This window comes from Anopheles moucheti, chromosome 3 (genome assembly GCF_943734755.1).
Source record: "Anopheles moucheti chromosome 3, idAnoMoucSN_F20_07, whole genome shotgun sequence".
In the NCBI taxonomy this organism is placed as follows: Eukaryota; Metazoa; Arthropoda; class Insecta; order Diptera; family Culicidae; genus Anopheles; species Anopheles moucheti.
The window spans coordinates 91,656,930-91,677,482 of NC_069141.1; the positions used below are offsets into that span (position 1 = coordinate 91,656,930).

General features: G+C 46.4%; 1 protein-coding gene across 1 annotated transcript; it reads left to right on the forward strand.

Annotated features, from left to right (window-relative positions):
* Nucleotides 1-5,560: 5,560 nt before the first annotated feature.
* LOC128304058 (multiple C2 and transmembrane domain-containing protein) lies at nt 5,561-20,209 on the forward strand. Its single transcript, XM_053041183.1, has 15 exons — nt 5,561-5,717; nt 15,328-15,530; nt 15,600-16,119; nt 16,186-16,328; nt 16,393-16,584; nt 16,922-17,070; nt 17,136-17,454; nt 17,520-17,716; nt 17,807-17,987; nt 18,114-18,292; nt 19,168-19,287; nt 19,492-19,591; nt 19,675-19,781; nt 19,852-20,059; nt 20,129-20,209. The coding sequence occupies exons 1-15, from the start codon at nt 5,561-5,563 to the stop codon at nt 20,207-20,209; spliced, it is 2,856 nt and encodes a 951-aa protein (XP_052897143.1).
* The last annotated feature ends 344 nt before the right edge of the window (nt 20,210-20,553 follow it).

The window sequence follows — 20,553 nt, forward strand, 5'->3', positions numbered from 1 at the left end:
AAAATAATTACTTTCCATCCTCCGACTTCCGACTATACGACCCCTGCAGTTCCGGCGCACACGGGTGGCAGGGAACGCAGGCAGGTTAGGATGTCCTTCTGGCGCCACCGAGGTGCTAGTTGGTCATAAAATTTGCGAAAACACTAGCGCGCGTAGACGCTACACCGATCCCCGGCGGCTCGACCGGTATTCTGAATATTCAGGCGCGTGGTATTCGTGTCTAAAGGAATACGCTGTTGCACATTTCCCGTACCCAATCCTGTGCGTGTGCTCGTGCCGGCGGCTGAATTTATGCAGTGAAACATTACACCAGTGTGCTCGAGTTCTACCTGCGAAGCATGGTTTTTCAAGGAGTGAGAAAGCGTGACTAACGTGCAAATCCCTCGGGACCTAATCGCGACGGGCTAAGATTGCCACATGGTCCAGTGAGCTCATTTAAACCCTCCACACAATCGAACGCAGTACACGCACGCAGTCATTGTCGTGTGGCATGCAATGAGAGGAGAAACAGAGCTGGGAAGCAAAAAAACCCAGCTCTCATTTTTTTTCCTTCCAGAAACCATGGAATCACTCCAATCGGACACAGCCCCAAAATGGTCGCATAATTAATCAGCAAAACATTGATTTTTGGCCCACTCCCCTTCTTCTCCGCAGTGTCAAGGACTGGAGGGTTGATTCCGTTTTCTCGCCCCAACGGGTACTACGCTACGGGTTTATACTTGATGGTTGATCATTCGGGGTGCTTGCTTTCGTGCCAGTATGTGCAAGACCCCATCAGGTCCATGCCCATTGCATCGACTAGAACGGGGCCACACAAATCGCATGTTGAACGCCGTTTGTGCTGCTGGCTCGTGTTGTGAATTTCCTCTCGGCCGTGTATACCATAATTATCTCCAGCCACCACCAGCCAGCGGTATCGTTTGCTCGGTACAAGATTTCGATTTTTATGTACCATGTTCTTTTCATTTTGGCTCGGCGCTCGGCTAGAAAATCTTGCCGTGCCAGCGGAAGACTTGTTTTGTTTGTGAACATAATATCCATTAAAACAGCAGCACGTAATTTATTGTTTTTCATGGGTTGGCATTGAGTGAAAAAAAAAACAAATAATTATGAGACATCATTATGGGACGGTTATCAATAATTCTTTCTCAAACTGCGTTATTTCATCTTGCACACATATGGGGATGCTCTGAATAATTAGTATGAAAAATGGCATTTTAAATGTGTATTTGTTAGAATTATATAAAGTGAAACTTGATGCTACCTACAAGACCTAGCAATATCCCGAATGCTTCTCAATATGGCTGATTGAATAGATGCATATCATGCCTAAGGAGTCTACCCATATCACAGTCAAATACTTTTCTTCAACTCTCGCCAACCCAGTGCTAGTGACACATTTGCCTTCGTTTTCACACTTCACTAACGAGCATCACGTATCAAACAGGCCACGTACACCATGCCACGTGAACATTTTTCATTTCCATCCATGGAGTACGCGCACCCCTTAGGAGTCAGCTCGGCCTGGGTTTGGTTTGCGATTACATGAGACTAGTATTGCACACCGATTATGCTTCACTTCACGCAACCACTCCTACCTGCGAGCAAAGCGAAGAAGCGAACCCAGAATTAGACACCAAAAGGATGAGCATGTACGTGAAGATGTTCCTTCCGTGATTTGTCCAGGATTTGCTTTTATATGCATTTAATCCCATCATGGTTTCTGTTCGTCAACCTTCGCAAAGCGACATCCATGATGATGTTGATGATGATGGTAATGATGAGAAAGACGACGGATGATGCCTGGTGATGAAATATCATCCGTCTCGAATCGAAACGCGCTGTGTGTTTTCTTCGGCAAAAGGCCCCCTATCGCTTCGAGCGTATACTCATCCTTTGCCCAAGCGTCGTTGTTACTAACTCGATTTATGATTCGATTTGTTTGAACGAGCCACTTTCCAGAACCCCTCCAATATGCTCTGCCGTTTGGTGGAGGCTATGTATCACTTAGCACAAGACCTTTCCAGTTCGCGTAGGACAAATTTCTTCAATTCTCCATAACGTCTTGTGCCGAAGCAGTTCATGGACAGGACGTGGAGTTGCTGGCCATTTGGATCATTTACAGGACATGATCTTTTTATCTCTTTTAAATGGTCTATCCTCATTGCTTTGACCCCTGCATCTTCCGATTACATTTTCTCGCCCACGTGACGTCAACAGCCACCAGTTTGGGTTGCGTTGGACAATACTGTTGATGACCCTGGCCGACTTGCGATCGTACAGCAAATCGCGATTAATGTCCACCGATTTGTTGCTATTTATTCGTAGCAAATTTAAACGCCCCATTTTGACGAGTCTGTGGCAGTGCATTGCGCGAATCGCAGAAGCACCCCATCTTGCTGTCAGAGAACGTTAACTTTTCAATTTACAATTCAAATTACCAGCAGCGCAAGAGCAGCCGCGGCTAGCGAAAGTAAACCCGCTACATGGTGAGCAATAAGAGTTCGCGGGGAAAATGAAACAAACATGCCAGACTTGGTGATGATAGGAGGCACGTTGCGACCGTTTCGTCCTTGCCGGATTGTCGCCGACATGTCCCCGAGCTATTTTTCACTGCTTGAGAACTGACTGGTGGTTACGACTTCGAGATTGTACTGCTTCTAGAGCTCTTGGTCCTAGAACTGCTCAGTCGCCTGACGATCGTTTCGTTTGACTGCGGCTAGTCACTGACAAGCTACTCATTCTGTCTGTATTCTCTAGTCTTGTATTTGGATTTTTTTTCTTCCATCTCGGCTCACCACTACTGCAGCGACACGTGGTACGCAATCTAACGAGAGTTCGGTTAAATGTCGCCTAAAAATTAAATTTCTTTCTTTTATTCCATTTCTCGCCGTCGCTGATGACGTAGACGGCGGAAACGTAACACATGCAGGCACTGGGAAACTTAATGACGATTGGCCTAATGCCAACCGAAAACAATTGCTGCTGCATTGTGTCCGGCGGTTTTCACTGCTATAATGGTCGGCGTGTTTGCTTTCCGTTGATCGATTATGCCGCTCCGTTGGGATGGGATTTTGAGGGAAAAAAGGAAAGTGAAAAACGTCACCCAACATCACCCAAGACTCAGTCTGTGCGCAATGTTCTCGTGTCTGCGATGAGGCGAGTTTTATTTCCTTCGCTGTCTCTTGTAAAGGAGAACAGGTGTTGGCTGGTCATGTGGTTGTTTGACGCGCTCGGTAAAACAAATTCCAATAAAGTTCAACGGACGATCCGGACGATGATGGTTGTTGAGGAGCGTTTCTGCTTCACTGCAGGCGGGCAGTAAAGGAATCGTAAAATGTTTATTTGCTAAGACCAACACCACGTGTGGGACATTTGATTTCTTTTTCAGACGGCACATCCTAAAGGATTTACTGGGAAAGTTCAGTATCCCTACCGTCTGAAACACGTACAATTTATGTTCGTTCTAAGTGACAAGAGGTGTCACTTAAGTTTTTATGCAATAGTTATTTTTTCTTGTTGCAACACACCAATGTATAGAAGTTAAAAAAGGTAATGGTGGAAAATAAATATTTCATTTAAAACGAGTTGTTATTGATCGTTTTCAATTTATCTCTTATTATCACCCCTTTTATTTCCCCGCACTTCTATTTCGGCTACTTTAAACCCAACGCTGAAAACTCTCAATTCGATGAGCTACGACGTTCAGACCAGCGTAAAATTATACCAGACAGGTGGTACAAAACAGTTCCACTTCCACTTCGCGTTTCGTATAAAAATGTACCAAAGGTACAAAACGGCTAGGGCACTATAAATTGGTGCATGCAACACGAATAGGCACGCAAAAAGCACCTAATAAAAAGAACTAGTTGCAAATCAGCAAACGCCAGTACCTGCGCCTGTATGTTTTCCCCCCACACTGGTGGACGTTTTTCGGTTGGTTGAGTCTGACAAATATGTTCACCTTTTACGGACGGGTTGAAAAATGGTGTCAATAAACCAAATTTGCAACTGGTTACACTCGAAGCCACCCTCGCTTATGACGACAACTCGACATGAGCGCTCGACAAGTTACTCGAAGAGTAAAAGTCACGGCATTCGGCCGAATTATTAACCCTTTGGATGGAATTATGAAATTGTAAATGTCATTTAAAAAAATCTTATTATTAAATGCTACCAGACCAATAGCATCGACGAAGTACCGAACTCCCACTAACAAAAGCTTTTCGTTTCACATTCCCTCCGTTTTTTTTCAGAATAAAAGCTCCTTCGTCAAACAGCTCTCATGCTAACGCCGCCATCAGTTGACAACTTCAATCAATTTGCAGCTCGCGAAGGATATCATTCAAGCCATGAAGAAGGAACCGGCAGGCCTGTAAACTCGAGAGCCACGACAATGACAAACGAAAGATAAAAAATCGAAACACGGAAACACAGCGGCAAAACACACAATTCGCCAGCGGAAGTCGAACAAAACGCTTCCGCATTGTCTCACACCGTGGAGGAAAACTTCGTCCCACAAGTCGCCCCGGGAAGGAATTTGCAATCATCAAAAAGGAAAAGCCGAACCGTGCAACACCTTTTTTGCCGCGGGAAAGGAACTAACAACCATCGCCGAACAACATCACACAGCCAGCAGCAGCAGCACAGTTGGAACACATTCCCCGCGAAGTTGCGAAGAAAAATGTGTCTCACCGTAACGAATCCTTCGCCGCCTTCTTCTCCTTCTGTGCGCTGGCCCATTCTGTTTGGCCTTTCCTCAGCGGTGCTTCCGAACGGTGTGGCTCGCTCGCGGACCGTGCAACAGTGCCAACCGAACCAGTCACTTTGCAGTTAGTGTTCGCGATGGTGTGTGAGCTCATCGATTCCTTCCTCTAGGCCTTTTCTGTCCGCCTTTTTAACGCGTTCTTTATCCACTCGTGAAGGGCGTGAAGCGCAAGCAGAAAGAACTCCTTCGCTCACTTAAGCTTTCGGGGGTTGAGTTATTTCCATCCCCGGTGACTCATTTTCTCCTCCCACCCGGTTCTTCTCGCCATTTTCCCTGCCGAGCTAAACGAAAACGATGCGTGAAAAATGAAGTGTGTCCGCGCTCGGGCAAAATGTAGGTGAGCGTAGTAAAAAACAGGACATGAAGACTGTCGGGGTTCAGCTTTAAGATTTCGTTCGAAAAGCTGCTAAATGTCAATGGAACAACCCGCGTGTATGTGTTTCGTGTGAGTGAGGTATATTTATCTTGAAAAAAAAGGACGAAGAACAACCCTTAAGTGACCGCAGGACCAAATCTCCGAGCGCGTACACCAATGTAAACAGTGCTCAATATCCACCCTCGAAAGCACGCGATCGTCCGACACGTGGAACAGGGCGCGGAATAGCTGAACCCGTAGACAAACAAGTGTTGGTTGTGTGTTGACGGCAAGCAGAAGCACTGGGAGACAGAAAACATAACTCGTCGAAAAGATAAGAGCGCTCGCCAACATCTGTTCCGGCCTCGTTTATCAGCCACAAAAGGGAAGGCAAGTAGGCAAGCTCAACGTCATCGTTTCAGCAGATACAAGCAGTAATGGCGGCAACCGCATGTTCCACATCGGTCACACCTGGGGCAGGAAGTAGTAGCCTCGGTGGTGGTGGAGGAGGAGGAGGAGGTGGAGGAATGACAAGCATCAGCACTGGAGGTGGAATAGGAGGCAGTGGAGGCGGCAGTAGTAGCAGCGGAAGCAGTAAGTATCGCACCTTTTTCTCGTTTGCGCTTTGATGTCGTGGCTCTTTGCTTTCTGCTTAGTGTGTCCTTGCTAGATGCTAGCGCCATGGTTTGTGGCTCCGCTAGGGCAAAACTCAACGTGATACCGATACTCCACAGAGTCCACGTGTGCGTGTCTCCTTTGCTGTAGGCACGCTAGCAGGCACGGCGGTCGCCTGAAGGCCCCAAATTGATAATTAATATTTCACGAATGTTAAATGACTCGGGGCTATTCAGGTTCGAACTTGATGCTTTCGCTTCTTGCGCACCATTCGGCAGCGACATTCCCCTGTTTGGTGGCGAGCAAATTCATTGGGGAGGATAAATATAGGTGCTACAGAGTTATGGTATGGTCCGTAGAACCCCCGTCGACGTTTGATCCAACGACACCCTCTCGTCCAGCGTTAAACCGCAATTAATTTTGAAGCGAAAACAATGATGCACGTGAAGGTGTTGCAGGAAAACACGTACAAGGCAAAACGTCATGAAATACGAAAGATGGCCAAATCCCATCTTGGGTACTTTTTAGAACATTATGAAGTAACGCAAGTACGGCCTATACAACAAGAAGTTCAAGCTCCAGTGTCTGCAAATCTTCAAAAATGTACCTTACTTCCAGACCCACGTACCAAAGGTACAACCTAACGGACAGTCGCAAATTAAATTTTAAATAACACCCATGAAGCGGGGATGTAACTAGAGCAAACATAAATAACGAACATAATAATCATCCCAATAAAAAGTACAATAAAATCAGCCAGCCCTAATCCAACTAGGGCAATGAGATACTTCCACTAGAAGAGACATTCGGTTTTATTCCACTACCGGGACCTAAATTTAGCAACTTTAGATATTAGCCAACCGTCTGTACGGTGTCCTCCATAGCAGGGAGGTTTGTATTTTGTATGCTTTTAGACTAAAGCACCATAGTTAACAGCCGTATAAACCTTGTGTGCACATGCCATGGCCGTAGGGAATAATTATTCACAATTATTTTACACTTCCGACGGGCCCACATCTAGGCTTTATAAAGTGTGCCGAAGCTACACAATAACATTTTCTTGCCCTGCACAAGCACAAGCTGCTCTTTTACAGCTGAAAACAATGCTGGCATAATTAAACAGTGTTCGATGCAACACGTCGCCTTCAATTGAACCCGCCCGAGTATTAGGACTTCCACGACCCTGTTCCCTGTTCCCATTAGGAGAAATTCTCCACTTCTCCGCCCGTCATCCAGGGCGTATAAGCTATTGATTGCTCCACAATTACCACAAGCTGATTAGGAAAAGTCGATCCGACGGAATCGATGGAGCTGGTGTGCTGAATAATAGATTAGTAATAAGCTTATAGGGACGTGGGGACGCACATCGATGTTGTATGGGCGAAAGGAGGCAAAGAGTTACAATGAAACCAATATTGCACAATGTGTCTACCGCTCGTGGACTAATCAATGCATTGAAGCTATTAGGTAGAGTAGTAACAGGTGTTAGATTGTTGGAGATTAAAAGCAAAATTCACCACATTTGGTGGTGGTTAGAAAGGTACAAACTTCTGGTAATAACAAGCAATGTTTCCTTAATGTTTAAGGTAACTCTTCGAAATGATTTGTTTAAATCCTATTTGTACAACGGCTTATCCAACTACTGCCGTTCTATTTGCACGTACTGTAGAGTCACCGATTCTCATCTATAATTCGACACTCTAATCGCAAATTCGGCATCAGTCGCCGGGCGGTCACACATGAGATCATACATTATTCAACGCTTTATGACACCCGAAGCACGGTCGCCGGTGTTGTAGAGGACGAGAATGTTTTGAATGTGCCGTAGACCTACCCTTTAGCGCGTGGATTCGACTCGCGTGCGTGTCATGATGGTCGGTTGGAAAACTCGTACGCTTCTCGTAAGGGATGGGATGAGCTTTTAGTTGTATCTTTTGCAGCAACTCTCCGAGGACACTTCGCACTGCCACTCATCATGATATAGCTACCGGTGGAAAATAAGCGAATGAAACTAAACGATCCTGCAAACGCAACAGTTGCACGGGAAGGAGTCAGTAATGCACCTCCCCCGACCGGTACATGTTGGGGTAGCCGTTTTATCAGTGGTGCCCCCACGCCTAACGTCCGCGATTCGAGCCAAATGAGTACAAGAAAGATGTGGTTTTGCATTCCTGCGTAGAACGTTTGCATGAAATTGTATTCCCGTCCCGCTTATGTCATACAAAGCGTTGAAACCGAATGACACATTTACTTTGAAATTGTACCACGTCCACGTCTCATACTGTCCTGTCCATGCCAAAAATTACCCTTCGAAGGTGTAGTATAACATTTTCGCCAAAAGCTCTCTCCATATGCTGCTGGCTGCTACATAATTTATTGGACCATTCAGAAGATACCGGATCCTGTTCGGCGCTTACTTGTCCGACCCTCGGGGGATGCTCGAGCATTGGTTTGCAATTTACCTTTCGGTCGTTTCGAGCACAACCGCAAGGTCTCTTCTTCGCCGTTGGCATCCAAATAATGGAACTCATGTAGCTCAACCGTCATAAGACACCTCCATACATCATCCGAACAGTTTCTTCGCTGTGCATGGAAATGACTTTCCGTTTTTGGGCAGTTTCAGCCGAGGATGGTCTGCCGTCCCCGGCAGTGCACAGAGGCATCGCTTTTTCGGGGTCGAACAGTGCAGATTGAAAATGTAATTCAATTCCAGCAACATCGACCGATCGATGCCATGCACGTCGTTTGACACAGCCTCTCGATTGGGATCGATATTTTGAGGAACAAAAGTCTGGATGATCCAATTAAATGCGCTGGTCGAGACCAAACCAAAAACAAACCCTACCTGAAGTTTGCAATAAGGCTCCCATGACATGACTCTTAGGACTAAAACAGTAAAAAATCTCTCACCAAGAGGGCAACTTTTTAAGAGCATTTTAAAGCGTCATCCACGTACAACGTACAGTTGCATTATAAAAAATTATTGCACCGATCGATAAACTGAAGTTGTAATGGATAAAACTTTGTCAAGTTGTTGCCGTTTCGACCCAAATATGTGTCGATTGTCACAATCAAGACCCATCTAAAGCGCGTCTCAGCGCCTTGTTACAGTTCCACATCCGCGTATATAAACATTTCAACATCCCTTCAACCAATCCTTCGTCATATTCTCGCTCGACAAGGGGCCACCCTTGGATGTTTATAATAAGAGCATTTGACAACGGGAAAGCACATCCGCGACATGGATGTCATCATTTCGATGTTCGATTGGTACGAATCTTATTCCCACTTGAGTTTCTCGTAGAGGCAACGGTTGGTACGTACGCTATTGCTTGGATGTATTGAAATTCTGGCCCGAAACTCCCATTAAATAGGCCTTCAGAAGGATGCTGTTTGTCAGCTGGAAGTATGCTTCGAAGGGTCAAGGTCAAGTGTGTTTTGAAGCTACTCTTTTGGGCTTAGCATTTTGTTATGTTTCAATCTTTTAACTACAGAATTCCTGGTAAGGGAATGATTATTTGTTCATCATGTGCACTCTGATGGGAATGGAATGAGCAAACCCTTTTGTGAGAAACTATACCATCAAAAACAATATCTCATCAATTATTTGGTTAATTTGTTTTGTAAACTCAGAATGCGGTGAAAGCGCACCGTTTGTGTTTCGTGATTTGCCCAGCACTCTGTTGCACATTGTGGCGCTGGAATCTCCTAATCACCTTCATCACAATTATCATACGATTATCCCTACAAGCTGGTATCTCTTTTCTGCCTTCCATAATGGACGCTTCCCCAAAACGCATACATGAACCCATTGCATCAGCTGCGTGTGTGTTTCAGCAACATTTCCACGCTCGGAAAAAAAGAAACCGCCGGCATCATACACCAGCGCCAGTCGGAGCATGAGCGGAAAATTCAGAAAACGCGCCAATCGTTCACTGGCTCACTGGCTTGGCCGGAAACATTCTTTCATTCAGCACCAGCTTGTGCCGGCTGTGCCGTTCGGTTCAGTTTTTCGTCGGCCACGGAACAGAGCGGACCGGCGTGCTTCGGCGGCATCGCTACACGTCCGGTTACAGTTTCCGGGTTCTCGGGAAGACCCTTCCGTATAGTGCGTGTGTGCGTGAGAGTGAGAGAGAAAGAGCAAATTATGTGTGGCGCTAAGCGTGTGAAAATTACTCACGAACGTGTAACATCACCGTAGGAAAAACGTGCACCCGAGATGTCTTGCATTAATTAGTTTTCACGTGACCGTTGCCGAAAAAATCGAAATTCTCAGTCTCCGACCGGCTCGGCTGCTGGGAAAACGCTAAGCTTTGGCTCCTTGCAGCATAGCATAGCTCCTTGAAGTAAGTGAAGCATAAAATCACTAAGCCGTCACATCATTAAATCGAAATTATCCACTCCCCGGCTCGTGATGTTTCTCAACCAGTCTTCGTAATGACTTAAATCCAGGCCTTCGAAGAGCAATTGTCGTCTAATGACATGTTTCTATGCAGAACGCTTTCACAATCATAATTTGATGGAGTTCCATTTTCCATTCTGTTCTATCGCGTTTGTGGTGGAAGTCTTTGACAAGAAAATTTGCTTCAAAATCATTAGACTCCGAAAAATTCATACCAAAATTAAATTCTTTTCATCGGTCACTTTAACCAACTTTCGTTCGGCGTGTCTCAGCGTCGCTAAAATGTGGGTCAATTATTCTTCTCGAACTGCGACCCTCAAAAAACGGACTAAATTTAAATTCTTCATATCCTTTTCGCGAACCTCGTGAAACCTTCTGCCCAGTGTCCGCGTAGCATTACACAATGTTTATTCGCGAGAAACAAGACAAAATATCAACCCCCTTTTTGGGGCGAATGTGGGATGCGCCCCCGGTCGGTGGCACAGAAAGATAAAATAATTTATAAATTTCCACCCAACGGGCAAATTGTATTTCCCATCGTTTTCATTGGACCATTTCGACGCCGGCGCTTATGTTTAAGGGTATTTGTCGCGCGTCCACTGCTTTATGAGCAACGCATATTTTATCGCAGCTTGAAGCACACACAAACATTTACCCAGAGGTAACAATCGTTCCGGCTAGCGAACTGGTTCGCGCTTTTTCCGGGGCGATTCCGGCACGATGAAAATCGAAGCAGACAAAATTGGACGAACGGTTTCTTGTTGTGCTACCCGCCCGTAGCACAATCTGTAAGTCTTTATTTATCATTTCTCCGGTTGCTTCAGCTCAACTTTGACCTTCTCAGCGAGGAGGGATATCGTTTACCGGCTGGGCTGGTACTGTAATGTGACACTCAGCCCAGAACGGAGTATGCCAAATATTCTCCCAGCCCAACGCACAGCATCTTGTTTATGCTTACTGCCGGCGTCGTCATGCTGGTCCTTTCGATTGACCGGTGTGATGATCGCACTGATGGCGATGATCAATGCTGATGACGTTCGCGTAAGATAAACTCCCGGGGATTCTACACGTACGCAGGAAAAGGAAACCATCTCTACTCGCCCCATCACGAACCGTCGTGGGTCAGTTTGGTGTATTTCTTTCTTCGCTGCGACGAAAACAGCTAAACCCATGTTCTGCGCCAGTACAGAACGCTGTGGCAGCAGGTCGTGTTTACTCGCTCGAGCGCTTGTTTGGTGGTCTTTGTCGGTGAGTTTTATGTTTATTTTTGTCGCGTCTGTATCCTACAGGCAATAGGCAAATGCCAAGTTTGCCACTCCACTCTAACTACATTTACTGGAATTAGTTTTTCTTTCGACTATGTGTCCCCCGCACACACACTGTGGAGGTGGTGGGAAACTTTTGACCCTAATCCTACTATCTTCGGTTGAGTGGATTTTTTCCTCATCTCATCGACTCGTGAGACAAATAGGAGTAACGATTTTCGCTGTCCTTCTACTGAACAAATTGTTTGCCTTTCACCAAAACAACCGACAAAAGACAACCCAACCTTATGGCAGACACGGACCGGAAATCATGTCCGGAAATCGGTGGGTTTTGCTCCAAAAACGATCCGTCCCCTCATGGGATTTCCTTGGGACTAGATCGTATTTCTAGCGGAGAGACGTTTTTGTCGTACCAGCAACACACCCGAAACAGATGGACTGTCTATTTAGCGCCATTTCTGGTGCTATTGCTGCACAGTTTCTCACACTTCATTTATTATTTCGCACCAAGGCGAGAAATGATTTATGGCGATCTGTAAGGAAACAAAAACGACGAAATACTTCTTCTACAGGTTCCCATTTTGTTGATTAGAAACGATACGGTAGTGTGTTTGTCGCTACAGTACACGCCATCTGGAATACAATGAGAACGAACGACCCGATAATCGCTCGCTTTTTTTGGCTAACCCGCATTTTAATCTCTGGCCAACCATTCCGAACGGTGGCACTGTATGCACAGACCTACATCCACACTGACCGGGTTTGGATGACCATAGTCAACGGATGACCTTAACCTTCATCTTGTGTTGCTACTGAAGCGATTTTTGTTTCTTATCTCGTGGATTTTTTTCCACAAGTTCAACCACTTTCTGTGGGTTCTTTCTTTTCGATGCTGCTGGATGCTGTCTTGGCAGAAGATCCTCTAGAATTCTCCCCGAATATACTCCCAATTTACGGAGAAGAGGATGATCCTTGAGGTGAAAATTTCGTGGATAAACAGTAATTTGAAATTGAGACATTAATTTGACACGACCATAAACGGTGGCGCATCTTCATTACCAGCTTTCCGGTACTGCCTACAACTTTTAAATTGACTCTGATGGCTCGGGTTTTATGTGTCTTCCTCAGCATTAATTCGGCGTGTAATCCATGCGCATCCTTGATCATCTTGTAGGAAAATTATTTACCGCTTAATTTTCTGCTCCCTTCTGCCGGACTGCCGGTTGGCGGTTGGATCCACTCCTGGGTTACCAAACCCTACCGTAAATCAACAGATGTTTGCCTAGCCATGTTTGCTTGGGTCTGACATATCGGACAGGCCGTGCCAATCAAATTTCGCACGGCCCGTTCCCAAGTCAGCCGACCTTATCGCCAGGTCGGGCTGACCCAGCGGTGTGATTGTTGAATTCTACCTACCCGGCCGAAAACTTCCGCCCGGTGCCCTGCGTTGGCATTTTTCAACACGCCAACGTTTCATTTTCTTAGATTGTATCGTTTTCAAAGTTTGTGCAACCTTTCGTTCACTTTTTGGGGGGAAGGAAACTTTGCACCTTGAACCGACCATTCGCAAATACCCACCTTGCGCTCATTTCGACTAGTGTGGGTTGACGATGGATCGATAAATGTATAGTCACCAGTTTTGTGTTTCCTTTTAAAGCACCATCCGCTCCACCGAAGCGGTCCTGTTGCTTCTTTATCCACGTGTCAGACAATTTAACACCCTCCCCCAGGGAAGAATTTCGATGCGATGAAGGATGATTACAAAAAGAGCACACACTATACGGGCAATTGTGGTGCGATGATGGCCCTTGGTTATAATTTAACCATCACACCGGCGGACGCCATCATCCAGATTAGTGTTTTGAGCGATGAAAGGAGTGATTGAACAGAGGTCTCCTCTGCATGCGAAGACCACCTAATCTCACCCGAGTGCGTCTTGATTAGCTCTCGACGTCACGGACCGCATACATGTCTGCGGTGTAATAATCGTTTGCCTGCCTTAGCTACACTTAGTAGTAATGGTCATCACCGCATCTTCCAGCATTTCTTCAGCCACTTACTTTTGCTCTCTCGTGCGAGAATACTCTTGAATGTAATTAGAATTACCCCTAAGTAAAGGATTAAACAACTAGCCCTTCACAAACGACTCGACTCTGATTTGGTAATTATGGACCTGATTAAGGACTGCATAGGCACTGTTACAATTACCATCACCACACCACCAACACCAAGCGCCGGAAGGAAGCGACCATAAAAGTCCTCTCAGGCGTGCTAAAAACAGGTCTCGCTACCAACGAACGAAGTAGAGCAACCATTTTCATTCAACCGGAAAGTAAAATGACACAACCATTGGCACAGTGTTAGGGAGTACTGGCACAGACTGGCATCCGACGGCGAACATTTTCACGTACGGGTAGAAATAAAAACATACACGCGAAGCCTAACAGCTTTAAAGTTTTCAAGTGCTCTGTAATGGTAAAATATTTATGCGCCAGAGAGAGCAAAGTTGTTTGCTGCTCCATTTTGCTCGATTAAATCCCAGTAATACACGCACAAGGAACGCGGCTGGGAGCTCACCCACTTCCTGTCACATTGTGTATGCGCTATCCTTGCTTTTATGCACAGACAGCTCGGTTGGTACATGCTGCCACATTTTCCATCATACCCCGTCAATGAACCATTAAATTAAATCAAGTCAGTATCAAGTCAGCTCGATCGATTTAATCCACGCGCCGCTCCGTTCGTCGTCGTGTAAGCCCTTTTTTCAATCAATTTCCCGCCTTGGGCATTATTCTTTTTCGCATCCCTGTCCGTATTAAATCGTTTCCAGTGCACAAGATCCGTCCCGCTCGCGTAAAACACAATCTAAAATCGCTTCATTATCGCCCATTAACTTGATCGAACGGTTCGAACAGCGCAAAACTCTTCCCGCACAGCACAGCAGTGTGTGTGCGAGATCTCTTTCGCCACCTGTTGATTTTTGTGGCGATTCTCATTATGAATTCCTGTCAATATACTTTACGACCTTCACTTGGTAGCCAAACAGTACGGCCCGCTTTGCCTGCGTTCAATAATTATAAACAAACATCACCTGAACGGGCGCATTGCGGAGGTATTGGAGATGCTGACACAGCAACAAATGCCGGCTGTATGCTGTATCTCAGCAGATTCATCTCGAATAAACACAATCATGCAAAACTCACAACCCACCGACGGCTTTTCAAGGGCAATTTTAAAGAAACGGGCGAAATTTGGAAGTCTCGTTCACGGTAGAACGTGGAAAACCGGAGTGGAACACTTATGCGTCCTTCTTAAAAGTTTGCAACGAGCTTTGTGAAGTGTGGCTGTTGTTGTGGAATTTTCTTTTCGAAAACACAGCTTACAAGTTAGATTTGTTTGCTGAAAAAAGATAGTTTTCGTACCGGTAGAATATGCTCTTGGAAGAAAAGTTCTTGTGCCTCAAGAGGGGTCACAAATCATACGAGTTGCTATTTATAGGGTTCTCTTGAATTTGCTGTACAAACAGGATCCTTTCTTTGGAAACAAACTTCTTCCAACTTTCAATTGCCTTGTTGGCAAAAATGTTACGAACAAACACAAGTTCTCGTTATAAGTAAACACACCATGCGCTCAAGACCAATTAACCATTCCCGGTACTAAGGATGCAAGGACCATTAAGTAGTAACTGACAATGATTTAGCAAAACATATTCGTGTTTTCCCATAGTTTGTAGAACAACTAGTGCCAAATGATAAATATTTCAATTAGCTTATCTCTGTACTTCACTGTCTGTATGCTGGCGTGAAACACCGTCCGCTTGTCCTTGCGCAACTCACCTATGCTTGCCGTATACGCAACCTTCTTCCACGCTCCACCAAACAAACAAACAAACCCCCACACAATGCCATCCTCAATTCTGTAGAACGTTCTCGACTGAATTTAGAATCCAAATGCTCCTCGTTGCGGAAACACCTGAGTAAATCGGCGTCGGAGCTCAGCTGCAACGACTGTGGCGGTTCCGGTGACTCCCCGCAGTCTTCGCCGCAGCGGGCCCGTTCGGCAAATGTTCCCACCATACCGGCCGGAGTTATACAACGAACGCACGGATTTTTTAACACACTAAGGGTACGTAAACATAACGCTCACCATGAACAACTCTATTCAACAATCCCTTCGTTTCATCCATTCTTCCAGCACCGATGGTCACGAGGACGCAGTAAGGAACGACTACGCGGGTCGCTCGGCCAGGAGCACGACGGTCGGCGGGACAGCCAGAGCGACTACGCGGCCGACAACAGTTCGGCAGAACACAGCAGCTCGGCCACACCTCATCAATCGCCTCGTCATCGTGCCCAGACACTCGGGGATTCGCCACTGGCCAAAGGTGCCGCAGATAGGAATGCAACGATGAGTGGCACGGGAGGGGTGGGGTCGATTAGTGAGGGGGCGTCCACGTCCGCGGTAGCTAGCGTACTCAAGGTGCTCACAACGAAGGTGGACATCGAAACGACGGCCGGACCGAGCGGGCTGGGACATTTGACAATCGGAGGACTGCCTAAGGTTTCAGAAATTCCAGGACCTAGTGGGACATCCGGTTTGAGTCCCGCCGACGAACAGCAACGAAGACGAGAAACACAGCTAAGGCAACACTCCTTCTTCCAGCTCCGAGTTCATCTGATCAGCGGCCATGGACTGGTGGCAATGGATAAGAGCGGTAAGATTGGCATACGGCTTTGGATGACTTTATTTTGACATTTTTGGACATCATTGAATGCTGCAGGAACGAGCGATCCTTACGTCAAATTTAAAGTTGGGGGACGTTTGCTGTACAAATCGAAAACCGTTCATAAAGATCTAAACCCCACGTGGGACGAAACGTTCGTCGTGCCAGTGGAAGATCCGTTTCAACCTATAGTAATTAAGGTGATGACTGTCCCGGCAGACTAGCGTGACGTTCCGTGACTGATCCGTGTACTTCTCAGAACAGGTGTTTGACTATGACTGGGGCCTTCAGGATGACTTCATGGGCTCGGCCAAACTGCACCTCACCTCGCTGGAACTAAGCCGAGCGGAAGACCTCACGATCAAGCTCGAAGATGCCCAACGAGCATCTAAAGACCTCGGAGAGCTCAAACTAAGCGTCACACTATGGCCAAAGACGCAAGAGGACAAAGAGCAAGTGAGAGCACTCTTTCATCTCATTCACACCACACTGTCCGCATCAGTTTCCCTGTCTCAAGGCAACCAAAGCGTTCACTCTGTTGCTTTTACTCTACTGTTTTCTTTCCTGATTTGGTCATCAACACTTTGGTTTCCTTTGCAACCGCACCGCGCCATTATTTGGGCCTGTTTGGTTCCGATCGTCTCTCGCCACCATGTACACGACCGCCTCTTCAAACTTAGGTTCAATCACACGTTTTTACACCCGCCCTAGGGTGTGCTCGTTGTTTTCTTTCTGCTCTAAAATCGCACCACCTCCCGCCTCCCCGTTTTCCGTTTCCGTTCACGCTCGAAAGTACTTTCAGCGCAATCCGAAGCTGGCCGATGCGTCACGTCGCCTCAAGTCGCAGATCTGGAGCTCAGTCGTAACCATCGTGCTGATCGAAGCCAAAGGACTCCCACCGGATGCTGAAAATGGCCTCAACGATATCTATGTCCGATTTAGGTAAGTGGCGCTTGGACCATTTTGTCTTTTGTTCTGAGGGTTGTGTCTATTCGGTCTTTACGCAGGCTAGGGAACGAGAAGTATAAGTCTAAAATTGCGTACCGCGCACGTTGGTTGGAGCAGTTTGATCTGCACCTTTTCGACGATGACCAGCTGCTGGAGCTGATCGTATGCGGGAAGTACAACACCTACGGTAAATGTACGATCGATTTGCGAAGTTTACCACGCGAGCGTACGCACGGAATTTGGCAACCGCTGGAAGAGTGCACGGGCGAGGTGCATCTCATGCTGACAATCAGTGGGACGACGGCTTCGGAAACCATTACCGATCTCACGGCCTACAAAGAGGATTCCAAGGAGCGTGCACTCGTCCAAAGTCGATACGTAAGCGTTCTGCTCCGTTTCCGATAAATCTGAGCTCGCTAAAATAGTGTGAGTTTTTGTTGCAGATATGGCACAAATCGCTACAAAACATGCGTGACGTTGGTCATCTCACGGTGAAGGTGTTCGGAGCGACCGGTCTGGCAGCAGCGGACATCGGCGGTAAATCTGACCCGTTCGTTGTGCTGGAGCTAATCAACGCTCGACTTCAGACGCAAACCGAATACAAAACGCTCACACCAAATTGGAACAAAATCTTCACCTTGTAAGAATCACATTACGGTTTGTGGACATACGCTCTGGGTGGCTTACTAATGACTTCATTCGCCCATTGTCGCCTCGTTTATTTCAATAGCAACGTGAAAGATATGTCCTCGGTGCTGGAAATCACCGTCTACGACGAGGATCGTGACCACAAGGTGGAGTTCCTGGGTAAAGTCGTCATTCCGCTGCTGCGGATACGCAACGGTGAAAAGCGCTGGTACGCGCTGAAAGACAAAAAGATGTACACCCGCGCCAAAGGCACCCAGCCTCAGGTGGGTAATGAGTTCACTTCTCTCTCTTTCTCTCTCTTCTCTCTGCAACCCTTCATGGTTTTGTAGCACACGCGTTCGTGAGATGATTAAATTTCTTTTCGCATTTGTGGTTCGGTTCGGTATTAGATTCTGCTGGAGATGACGGTCATGTGGAACAAACTGCGAGCGGCACTGCGAGTTCTCGAGCCGAAGGAGGAAAAGCTAGTGCAGCAGGAAGCCAAGTTCAAGCGGCAGCTCTTCCTGCGCAACGTCACCCGCCTGAAGGCCGTCATTATGTACTTTATCGAAGTGGGACAGTTCGTGCAGTGAGTATTGTACCATTGTATTGCACCACACCACCACACACACTCTGCGCCACAGCCAAACCTCAGTGAGAGAATGTGAACATTCCGGGAAAGCACATAAGGAAGCTGTCCCCATCGACGACATCGTGTTGTGGAAAAGACCGGCATTTCGCTGTTGAATTTATGCCGGCTTTTTTTCTCACGGAAATATTTTTATCGCCTCTTTTGCCAAGTTCTCAATTTAAAGAGCGTGGTTACGAGGAAACAGAGCGACACCAAAATAACTGAACATCCTTATCACATCACAGGCCGGAAAGTGTGAGGAAGCAAACAAAATGAAGGTGCCAGAAGCATTTGCATTTATGTCCGCCTCCATTCGCCTCCTATATATGCTGTTACGGAAAGATTTTTCCTGCTCTTTTACACACTCCATAATTAATGCAGATTTCCTTTTACAAATGCTGGAATGGAATTCATCATTGTTTTCTACGATGCAGCTTCGGAGATGGAGGCGCCTGGTACCCATTGAAAGACATACTTTATGCATCTTTGATTTGCCTCCTTCTCCTTCTCTTTTGTGGGCCGTTGTAAATATGCGATAAAATAAAAGGATGATTCAATGGTATTCTCCTTACTGGAGAATTGTTTACGATGCCTACCGATGATAAAATCCAATTCGAAACCTATCCCCCGGGAAAGAGTCAAGGATTCGATTATCAATTTATAGCGTGTTTTGTTGCCGAAACCGTGCAACGAATTGGAATCGATACAAATAAAATCACATCCCTAACGAACCAAGCACCAACGTAAACAATGCCCAAACAATTCTGGCCAAATCTAACTGAGACTAATGTTTTTCACTACCCGTTTCCTTCCTAAACCAACCCCTTCTGCAGGAGCTGCTTTGAGTGGGAATCTCCGATACGGTCGTTTATAGCGCTGGTTTTATGGGTTTGTGGATGCATCTGGTTCGATATCTCCACCATACCGGCGGTCGCCCTGCTGTATTTGCTGAAGTAAGTAAACCATTATACAGGTGTGGGTTGTTTCATGTTTGTTGTAGCTTGCAAATAGGAGGATGCAGGTGCGCGGAAATCCCAAGCGAAGGTCATCTTGCGCTGTATATGCAGCAGCGGCCCACGCAAGCACCCAAGCATGAAACATTAATTATACATTGCGATGGTGCATCTAACCCCGCTCTTTCTCCTCGCGCTACTTAGGAACTGGTTAATTCGATGGCTTACAGGAAGCTCGTCCCAATCGACGGCGGACGAGTATGACGTGGCGAGCGATGATGAAGATGAAGAGGACAAGGAAAAGGTAGGACAACATCGGTATCATTATTTATAATTAATGTGGTGCACAGCCGATTGCTTTATTATTTTACCTAACTTCTGTTACAGGAGGAGAAGAAAACAATCAAGGAACGGCTGCAGGCCATACAGGAGGTGTCGCAGAGCGTACAGAATACGATCGGATTCCTGGCATCGCTGGGAGAGAGTGTTAAAAAGTACCTAACTATTTAAAGTTTAGTCATGTTTGGACCCACAATGTCATCGTACATCATCTTTCTCTTTCAGCACATTCAACTTTTCCGTGCCAGAGCTCAGTTGGTTGACAGCTCTGTTGCTACTGGCTGCCTGCCTCGTACTGCACTACGTCCCCATCAGAGTGCTGCTACTACTGTGGGGCCTGGTTAAGTTCAGCCGAAGAATCATTCGACCACACAGTGTTCCCAACAACGAGGTGCTAGACCTTCTATCGCGCGTTCCCGACGACGAGGAAATTGTAAGTTGCCAAACTACCTGGCTACCTTCAGTACGGCTTGAAACGAATGCAATGTCTTTACCTTTGCAGATCATGTGGCGTGAATTACCCCTACATTCGACGCCCGAACTGGCCCGGCGGGATCCGCGAAAGAAGCATAAAGTGTCGTAATGTTACCAAACTACCCTGAAGCGCTACTTTAGGGATAATCTCAAAAAGGCCCTGCACGTCAGCAGGGTCAAACCAAATGCAAAGGATGTATAAAATGCAACAACAGAGAACGAATCTCGTCGCAATCTCGTTTCGCTCATTACTTGTTACCGCTAACGGAACCAGTGGCATCTTCACCTAGCCGAGACGCATTCTAGGCTAGCCCCAATTACTTCCATTTCCATTGCTAGCGTTAATGAAACACTTATCAAACAAACTTATCAAACATATGCTTACTAACCGGAACCCCCGATGATCGTAGACACTAGAAGAGCATTCATTGCATTTATCTCACTCTCTCTCTC